We start from the raw sequence: 11,018 nt of genomic DNA on the forward strand, positions 1-11,018 counted from the left end.
ACCTTTTCCAGTCCTGTGGCCACTGCTGAGTTTTCCAAATTTGCTGGCATATTGAGTGCAGCACTTTCACAGCATCATCTTTCAGGATTTGAAATAGCTCCACTGGAATGCCATCACCTCCACCAGCTTTGTTTGTAGTGATGCTTCCTAAGGCCCACTTGACTTCACATTCCAGGATCTCTGGCTCTAGATGAGTGATCACACAATCGTGATTATCTGGGTTGTGAAGATCTTTTTTGTATAGTTCTTGGGTGTATTCTTGCTACCTCTTCTTAATATCTTCTGCTTCTGTTAGGTCCATACCATTTCTGTCCTTTATTGAGCCCATCTTTGCATGAAACATTCCCTTGGTATCTCTAATTTTCTTGAAGAGATCTCTAGTCTTTCCCATTCTATTGTTTGCCCCTATTTCTTTGCATTGATCGCTGAAGAAGGCTTTCTTATCTCTCCTTGCTATTCTTATCTTAAAGGAGTTAGTTAAAATGAGATCTGGCAGAGACAAAAGGGCAAACTAAGCAGAAGGAACACCACATGTCATGGCCCTGTGGCAGAGGGCCAGATCAGTAGAGTGGAAGTATTTCTCAACATTTAATGGCTCAGTAGAGAAAGATAAGCCTACAAATAAATACATTAAAGAAGCATCCAGAAACAGAGAAAAATACTAGAAGAGCATTCCACACAAAAGCCAACAAAGGGGCTTCTTCAAGGAGAAAATGCTCAACATAGATGAATGCTACTGAAAGGTCCAGAAGCTTGAAGACCTAAAGATACTCTGTTAGATTTAGGAACATGGATGTCACAGTTGTTATTTCTTCTTCATGAGCATTGTTTTATCTCAGTGGCTTTGCTATTACCCAACAGAGTAGGAGGTGAAGTGGGTAGAAGAGAAGCACAGCATTATGTATTTAATTTTTTTGGCTTTTTATAACCATTTTTAGAATAAAAATATGACTATTACAAAAAACAAAATAATTGATACAGAATGTTAGCACTGCAACAGATATAATACAGTCTAGTGAGTTTCCTGGAGAAGGCAATGGCACCCCACTCCAGTACTCTTGCCTGGAAAATCCCATGGACAGAGGAGCCTGGTAGGCTGCAGTCCATGGGGTCGCTAAGAGTCAGGCACGACTGAGCGACTTCACTATCACTTTTCACTTTCCTGCATTGGAGAAGGAAATGGCAACCCACTCCAGTGTTCTTACCTGGAGAATCCCAGGGACGGGGGAGCCTGGTGGGCTCCCGTCTATGGGGTTGCACAGAGTCGGACACGACTGAAGCGACTTAGCAGCAGCAGCAGTGAGTATCCAGCTCATTCTCTAGAGCCCCATGGCTTCATGGTCAAAGCCTCTGGGTGAACCTCAGCTGGTAGGAATTTCCTGCCCTCACATCCACCAGAAGAGCTCCATTCAGAATGATTTATATGTTTACATACCTACATTTATCTATCTGTGTATCTGGAAAGCACCGTATTATAGACTAATTCCAATTTTTTTAAAATTAACGTTACTGTGTATGTGTACGGTGCACAGAATCAAAATAAAAGAAGACATACGTACACTGAAATTAGTGAACATATACAGAAAGAGAGATCATGATAACTCTTCTCTTGTTTATAACTTTGCAATATTATTTTTCACAATGTGCAAATGTTATAGAAACAAAAAAGTTTTCTAATTAATGACTTTAAAATTATATAGAGCCAGAAGAAAATTATGAAGTTCTGAATTAATTCTGCAGGTACCTTTATATATGGGTTTAGCACTCAAATCTTTTAACAAAAGGAAAAAGAAGAAGAATGTTTATTTGAGGCTTTTACTATAGAACAAGGATAAACAAAAGTGATATTATAAAAAACATTATATTTTAGACAGTTAATGTCAAAAGCTATGCATTATTTTACCATTCATATTCAGTCTCTCTGAAGCCATGTTTTATAAAATTGTTAAGTCTGAAAAGTTATACATTTAAGGAGGAGAAAACAGTCACAAGGAGCTACAAAACTTCCTATAGATGACTGATATCACATTCTTTCATGTGTTTTTCTTATTGTTTTTTTTTTTTTGCCTCCACTTACCCAATGGCACACTTCTTGTATTCATGGCCAGAGAAACCACAATTGCCAAATCTGTCACCTTTGGAATTCACATCAAGGAAACATTCCTTCGGGGCAGCCTTGGCTTCTGTAACATAAAAAAAAAAAAAAATTTGTACACCTGAAACTAACACAACATTGTAAATCAACTATACACCAATAAAATTTTTAAATTTTTTAATGTTTTTAAGACTTGGCAATTTAATTCACAAATAAAAGCATTTGCCACAACAGTCCATACGTCTGGATGAACTGCCTCAACAACTATGAAAAAATTTCAGAACCTACAGGTGAAACATTTTGCTCCACATTTATAATTAACAACAAGATGTAAAGATAAAGCCTGGTTGGTACTTAAACATTAGCATGGTACTTAAACATTAAACATTCGAACACTCAGGTACTCAAAGAAGTGTCATTAAAGAAGATGAAATTATAAATAAGTCAAAAACCATGCACAGTATGGCAGCACTTTCAGTCTACTTATTTTCACTGTTCTCACAGCTCCACTGCACCCCTGGTTAGATCAGGCTAGGGAGGGTTGGTGAAAACACTGCCAGCTATTATTTTTTCACACAGGGATCAAACCTGTATCTCTTGCATTGGCAGGTGGATTCTTTACCACTGAGCTACCAGGGCAGCCCAATTTACTATATATGGAAGCTTAATTTAGGTATTAATTACACTGACAAACAGCCATGACACTGTCAAAGTATCAATCCATTCTTGTTTTCTTGTATTTTATATATGTATCCTTTAATGCTCAACTTTGCCACTTATACATATTCCTAAAAATATTTTATTTGGAAATATTTTGCAGCCAAAATGGCAGTACTTTCCATATAATGGAATCCATATAATGATGGAAATTCATGTGCCTATCTTACGTACCTGGTACAATATTGTTCAGTTTAAAAGAAAATGGACATGCAGTGAAAGGAGATGGCATAAAAAAGGCAGAGGATGAAGTAATCTGAAAATGGATGCAGAATACTTGCACAGGATAAACGTCACATGGCAATAACCCTAGCAAAACACACATGCTCACATTTATATAAGAAAATGCAGCTAAATTAACAACAATCTCCCCCCCCCCATCTGTAATTACTTTTTTTGGTCTGCAATAGCCTGCTCATCAGGGCTTCCCCTGTGGCTCAGCAGTAAAGAATTCACCTGCAATTCAGAAGATGCAGAGACACAGGCTCAATCCATGGGTTGAGAAGATTCCCTGGCGGAGGAAATGGCAACCCATCCCAATATTCTTGCCTAGAGAATCCCATGGACAGAGGGGCCCATTGGACTACCGTCCATGGGGTTGCAAAAGAGTTGGACACAACTGAGTGACTAAACAGCAATAAACCTGCCCATTAGTGCAGAATATTGGTTTGGCCAAAAAGTTTGTTTAGGTTTTCCATAACAGAGAAAAACCAATTAACTTTTGGACAAACCAATATATCAGAGGGCTTCCCTGGTGTTCAGATGGTACAGAATCTGCCTGCAATGCAGAGACCTGGGTTTGATTCCTGGGTTGGGAAGGTCCCCTGGAGGAGGGCATGGTAACCCACTCCAGTATTCTTGCCTGGAAAATTCCATGGACACAGGAGCCTGGCAGGCTACAGTCTATGGGAGCGTAAAGAGTTGGACACGACTGAGCAGGTCTCTCCTTAGAGGGTCTCTCCTCAAAGCCTATTTGGTCAAAGTTCCCATGACCCCCTCCTTGGATTTAATTTGCTAGAGCAGCTCACAGAACTCAGAGAAACTTCTACTCACTAGATTACTGGTTTATTATCAAAGAATATATCAATAATTCAGGAACAGACAGATGGAAGAGATGCACAGGGCAAGGTATGTAGAAAGGGGCTTGGAGGTTTCAGGCTCTCTTCCTGCCTCTCCACAAGTTCACTGAAGTCCCAAGCTCTCCAAACTATCCTTTCCAGTTTTTACAGAGGCTTCATTATATGGGCAGATTGATTAAACCACTGGCCACTGGAGAGTAACTCCATCTCCAGTTCTTCTCCCCTCCCCAGAGGTAGGGGGACTAAAGTTCCAACCACTAACCACAGGGTTTGTTCTCTGGCAACCAGCCCATCCTTAAGTAACCAAGGGATTTGCCAAAAAGTCACCTGGTTGACATAACAAAAGACACTTTCAAGGCTCTTATCATTTGGGAAATTCCAAAGCTTTTAGGAGTTCGTGCCAGGAACTGAACAAAGACCAATTTTTTTATTTGTTTGTTACAAATCACAAGATTACAAGAGTCAACACAGCTCTACCTAAAATTATAATTAATCCATATTAAGAAGATGGAGAATGAAAAATGAACATGAGTAGATAAGAGTTGACAAGTGTTGGGAGAAGAGAAGGGAAGAAATTTAATCCTTATCCTCCACAGTGAAAAATTAACATTTAATACCTAGAATGGAAAAATAAAAAAAGTAGCATGACCAAGAAATTATCTAAAGACCTAGAGCCAGTAACAAAGTAATTAACTAGAAGGGAGGAAGAAAAGGTTAATAGTGGTAGCCTTCAGGGATGAGCTATTAAGTGGGAGTACTTTGATGAGTGCGTGCTCAGTCAAGCAGCACCATCGTGTGCAGCCTGCCAGGCTCTTCTGTACATGGAATTTTCCAGGAGAGACTGGAGTGGGTTGCCATTTCCTACTCCAGGGGATCCTCCAGACCCAGAGATTGAACCCCCATCTCTTGCATCTTCTGCACTTGCAGGTGGGTTCTTTTACCACAGCACCACCTGGGAAGCCCGGAAGTACATTTTACTTTTTCATAGAATCTTGATGAATAATTTGACTCTATAATCTAGTGTATGTCTAACTTTGATAAAAAAAAAAATTTTTAAGACACACAAAATAAAAAAATATATATATACTACTAGGAAAAGAATGGATTCCAATTATATAACACAATGCTCTGTGATCCAAATACAGCAATACAGACAGAATGCAAAAACATTTTGAGTGAACAATGAAAACAGAAGATCCATGTGTATATCCCCATACTATTTACATGAGTTTATTAAAGCTAAAATACAATACTGTGCATGTATATATACATATAATGTTAATATACACAGGACAGGGCAGTGAGAAAGTAAAAGCAAAAATCACCAAATGAACTTGGATGCATCAAATTCATGACCTTGACTACCTATGGAGAAGGAAAGATGGAGACGTGATAGGAGACAGAAAACAGAACTTCAATTTTAGCAATAATGTTCAATTTTCATTTTTAACAAAAACTAAAGTAAAAAATATATAAATAAAAGCAAAGCAATCAATATAAATAAAATATCTTACTTGAGCCAAAGATGACTTGACACTGAGCATCATAATATTGGCACATGCCATTGTAACAATAGGCTTTGTTATTCTGGCAAGGATACCCATTCTGAATAAAAACATCTGGCTGACAGAACTGAGAAGAACCATTGCAATACTCCGGAACATCACATTCGTTGGTTTTTCCTCGGCACAAAGTGCCTCCTGGACGGAACTAGGATAATAGGATTGAAATTGAACAGGAATATCAGGAAAATTCCCACAAATTAACCAAATTTGAAACCACAGTATTTATATCTATAAGAAGGTCTAACAAAAACAGAAGATTAAATAACCCAATAGAACAGTGAACAAAGGCCAATAACAGGCAATTTATAAAAGTCATGAAATATGGAAAATGAAAAAAGCAGAGCATCAGAGATGACCAAAAGAAATGCAAATTAAACGAAGATATAAAACCACGTTACACCTATCAAACTAACCTGGATTATAACACTGGCTGACAACAAATGTTAATAAGTGAAGTCAAAATGTTAGTTGCTCAGACATGTCTACCTCTTTGTAACCCCATAGACTGCAGCCCACCAGGCTCCTCTGTCCATGGGATTCTCCAGGCAAGAATACTGGAGAGGGTTGCCATTTCCTTCTCCAGGGGATCTTCCCAACTTAGAGATCAAACCTGGGTCTCCTACATTGCAGGCAGACTCTTTACCGTCTGAGCCACCAAGGAAGACATGTTAGTAAGAGAAAACAAAATGATTATATAATATAATCAATACTGTACACTGCACAGTTATCAGTGCATTGATTACACTGGCAAATACAGACTGGCACATCTGCAGACAGTATAAAAACGTGTGTCAAAATTTTCACATGCACACTCCAGCAATTCTACTTATAAGCAAAAACTGGAAGCAATCTAAATGTCCATCATTAGTTGATCAGATAAAGAAATTATGGTACAGCCATATAAAGGAACACTAACTATATAAACCTATAGAACTAAATGAATGGAAGAAAATCAATAGTATATTACTGAAAAAAGGACATAGTAAAAATATGTATACCCATGTTTATCCACTTACACACACACACACATATTCATATTTACATAGGAAAAAGTGACTAAATTAATAAATTATCAACAATGGCTAAATGAAGGGGGTAAAATGATAGAGGGTCTTTCAGTGTCAACTTTCTATTACTGAATTTCTAATGAAAAACATAGGTCACTCATAAATCAGAAAAAAATTTCTTTAGACCATTTGCCATAAAAGAAGATGATACAAAACTGCAAACAAGTATCATAAAATTTTCCATCTAATCATAAAATCAAATTTTCCATCTAAAAATAGTGCTCTCTTACAAATCAGAGAAAACCAATTTTGATACAGGCACATTTTTCCTTTTCCTATTTTTTTTTTTTTTCCAAATAGGGAGGAATTCCCTACCCGACAGTCTTGACAACAGGCACCATATGCACACTCAGCAAATGATTTAAGTTTACAGGTCTTTCCTTCACAGCAAGGGTCCAATTCACATTCCTGAGAAGAGAAAATGACTGTCAATAAAGAAAGAAATTATTGCCATCAAGACTCGTTAACAAAATTCTTCCCTTCAACCTATGCTTCTTTCTAACCTGGCTGTAAGAGGTACTCTCTGGAGACAGTCACTTACTATCCTTCTGGATTTACCAGCGACTCTTCAGCTATTATGTAGGTCTCAATGTATTTCAAAGGACTGAGAGTATGTGTCTTAGTCTGCTGGGACTACCAGAACAAGATACCATAGACTAATGACTTAAACAAAAGAAATTTATTATGTCACAGCTCTGGAGGCTAGAGACCCAAGATCAAAGTCCTAGCCAATTCAGTTTCTGGCACAGACTCTCATCCTGGCTTGCAGACAGCTGCCTCCTCGCTGTGTGCTCACATGGCCTTTCTTCAGAGCATGTGTCAAGAGACAGGAGCAAGCAAGCTCTTTTTTATAAGAACATTAATCCTACCAGATCAAGACCCACCCTTATGACCTCATTTAATCTTAACTACTTTCCTGGAGGTCCTTTCTCCAAATACAGATAGACTTGGGGGTTAGGGTTTCAACACATGGATTTGGGGAACACAAACATTCAGTCTATAACAGTAAGTTTAATGATCACAGGAAACTGTGAAAGTCGCTCAGTCATGTCCGACTCTTTGCGACCCCATGGACTATATGGTCCGTGGAATTCTCCAGATCAGAATACTGGAGTGGGTAGCCCATTTCTTCTCCAATTTCCACAGGAAATTAAGCATCCATAAATGCACTTCTCTTCATGTTCAGGGTCTGACTTCTCTGCAGGGTAGGTTTTTACCCATGTGGACATTATACTGCTTGACTTCTCTCACCCCACTTTGGGCCACCATGGCTCATCACTCCCATCCTCCAACCCCTCACCCAGACACAGCTATTCTCCTATGTTGAAACTAATGTCTTGAAGTCTGAATTGTTTGTGAAAGGAAGGAGAAAGGAGGAGGAGGACAAGGAGGCAAGAAGGAGATAGGGGAAATAAGCTTTAATCATTGAAGAATATTTATTTTCCTATGTTACAGAATTCTAGGATGATGGGTTTTTTTCCTTTCAGAACCATAAATCTGCTGTTCTATTGTATTCTGGCCCCCAAATCAGCCACTATTGATCTATTTGTTTCAGATTTTCTTCTGACTTCTTGCTTTATTTTCTGTTTATCTCAGCACTTTGATTACAATGTACCCACGATCATTCTTTATAATGATTCTGATTTGGCTTTACTTAGTGTTTTGGAATTGTAACTCAATGCTTTCTGTTAAATATGGGAAATTTTCAGCCATTACTTCTTTGAATACTTTTCTTCTCTCCTTCCTCTCCTCTTGAGATTTCACTTATAATTCCATTAGGCTAGCTGATATTGCTTACATGTCCCTGATATTCTGTTCATTTTTTTTTATCTTTTCTCTTTTTCCTTTAGATGTGGATTATTTCTTTTGTTCTACTTTATGTTCATTGACTCTTTTTCTGTCATCTTACTCTGCTATTAATTATATCCATGAATCTCACTTATTAAACTTTTTGGTAAGTTCTATAATTTCCATTTGGTTCTTTATTATACATTTCTCTGATGAGATTCATCTCTTACTCATGAAGACCACATTTTTCTTTAATTCTCTGATGATAAAGAGTAGAATATAATTCATGGAAACTTTATTCATAATAGCAAAATACTAGAAACAACCTCGGAGAAAGCAATGGCACCCCACTCCAGTACTCTTGCCTGGAGAATCCCATGGATGGGGGAGCCTGGAAGGCTGCAGTCCATGGGGTCGCTAAGAGTCGGGCACGACTGAGCGACTTCACTATCACTTTTCACTTTCATGCATTGGAGAAGGAAATGGCAACCCACTCCAGTGTTCTTACCTGGAGAATCCGGGTAAGAATCCAGGGACGGGGGAGCCTGATGGGCTGCCATCTATGGGGTCGCACAGAGTCGGACATGACTGAAGTGACTTAGCAGCAGCAGCAGAAGAAACAACCTAGATATCTTTTAATGGATGAATAGTTTAACAAACTTCAGATAGGCCCTTTATGCTAGGGGAAATACCAGCCTAAACATTACTCCAAATCTGTGAAGTAACATCCACACAATGGACTGTTACTCCCCAGTAAAAAGTAATGAAACAACAACATAGACTGACCTCAAAAGCATTACACTTAGTGAGAAAAGTCAGCCTCAAAAGGTTATATGTTGTATGATTCCATTATTATTGCAGTGACAAACATTATTGAAATGGCAAAATCACAGATAGAAGCCAGGGGCAGGGATAAGGGCCAGAGTGAGGGTGGATGTGATTACAGTGAGGTAGCAGGAGGGAGATCTTTTGAGTTGATGGAATAGTTCTGTATTTTAATTGAGGTGGTGGTTACATAAATCTCTATATGGCATAAAACTACATAAAAGTACATACACAACTGCAGGTTAAAAATGGTAAAAGCTGAATAAAGTCTGTAAACTTTTAATAGTTATGATACCAATGTCAGTATCACTGATATGATATGGCTCTGCTGCTAAGTCACTATAGTCGTGTCCGACTCTGTGCGACCCCATGGACGGCAGCCCACCAGACTCCCCGTCCTTGGGATTCTCCAGGCAAGAACACTGGAGTGGGTTGCCATTTCCTTCTCCAATGCATGAAAGTGAAAAGTGAAAGGGAAGTCACTCAGTCGTATCTGACTCTTAGCGACCCCATGGACCGCAGCCTACCAGGCTCCTCTGTCCATGGGATTTTCCAGGCAAGAGTACTGGCTCTATCACTAAACAATTTGTCACCCTTTGTGGGAAAGTGGGTGAAAAATACATAGGACTCTTCAGACTGTTTTTGCAACATTCTGTCAGTTTGTAATTATTTCATAATAAAAACCTGAAAATTTGTAAAATTATCTAAAACCATGCACCATACAAAAAAACTAAGTCAAAATGGATCATAAACCTAAATAAATACATTACCTAAAATGACAAAGCTTCCAGGATAAAACATTTGCAATCTTGGATTAGGCAAAGATTTCTTAGATACAACATGAAAAGCACAACCCATTAGGCACAAACTGGCTTCATCAAAATATAAAACTTCTACTCATCAAAAGATACTGTTAAAGTACTTAAAAAAAAAGAATGGGAGAATATACTTGCAAATCATATATCCGATTAAGTATTTGTTATCTAGAACATAAGAAGTACTGTCAAAATTCAATAATGAGAAAACAACCCAATTTTTAAAGGCAGGAAGGAGTTTAAGAGACATGTCACCAAAAAAGAAAATAGAGATGGCAAATAAGCGCATGAAAACATGTTCAACATCACTAGTCATCAGGGAAAAGGAAATTAAAACCTCAGTAAGGCACCACTTCACATCTAACAAAAAAGCCAAAATTGAAAAGACTGACCATATGAGGTGGAAGAAATGACTTAAAAAGAACTAGAACTCAGGTACACTGATTGCAAGAATGTGAAATGGTAAAACCACTTTGGAAAACAGTTTGAAAGTTCCTTGGAAAGTCAAATATACACCCACCATATGTCCCAGTCATTTCACACCAAGGTATTTACCCAAGAGAAGTGAAAACATAAATCCATATAAAGATTTGACTGTGAATGTTCACAGCAGGTCTTGGTGTACAAACAACCCAAATAACCATCAACAGATGGATAAACAGCAGGTAGTATCTCCATACTACTCAATGATGAGCAACAATAAAAAGGAATGAACCACTGACACAGTAGCATTCAACATGGATGAATCTCAAAATAACTATGCTGAGTGAATGAACCTAGATAAAAAGAGTCATTCCATTTACATGAAATTCTAGGAAATGCACACTAATGACAGCAATATCTGTAGTACAATGATAGCAGATCAGTGATGGCATAAGGAGGATTGGGAAATAATAAGGGGTATGAGACAGGAGACAGGGATCAAGATCATCCCCATGGAAAAGAAAAGCAAAAAAGCAAAATGTCTGTCTGAGGAGGCCTTACAAATAGCTATGAAAAGAAGAGAAGAGAAAAGCAAAGGAGAAAAGGAAAGATATAAGCATCTGAATGCCAGAGTTCCAAAGAAT

General features: G+C 38.1%; 1 protein-coding gene across 1 annotated transcript in view; it reads right to left on the reverse strand.

The window, feature by feature from the left end:
* The window catches only part of ADAM9 (ADAM metallopeptidase domain 9), a 92,986-nt gene that overhangs the window by 28,274 nt on the left and 53,694 nt on the right, over positions 1 to 11,018 (reverse strand). The window contains exons 13-15 of the mRNA XM_010838755.1: positions 6,839 to 6,931; positions 5,406 to 5,601; positions 2,078 to 2,183 (exon numbers count right to left, since the gene is read on the reverse strand). Coding sequence (XP_010837057.1) covers positions 2,078 to 2,183; positions 5,406 to 5,601; positions 6,839 to 6,931 — 395 coding nt within the window. The remainder of the gene's footprint in view (positions 1 to 2,077; positions 2,184 to 5,405; positions 5,602 to 6,838; positions 6,932 to 11,018) is intronic.

This window comes from Bison bison, unplaced genomic scaffold, assembly GCF_000754665.1.
Source record: "Bison bison bison isolate TAMUID 2011002044 unplaced genomic scaffold, Bison_UMD1.0 scf7180017864105, whole genome shotgun sequence".
NCBI classification, from domain to species: domain Eukaryota; kingdom Metazoa; phylum Chordata; class Mammalia; order Artiodactyla; family Bovidae; genus Bison; species Bison bison.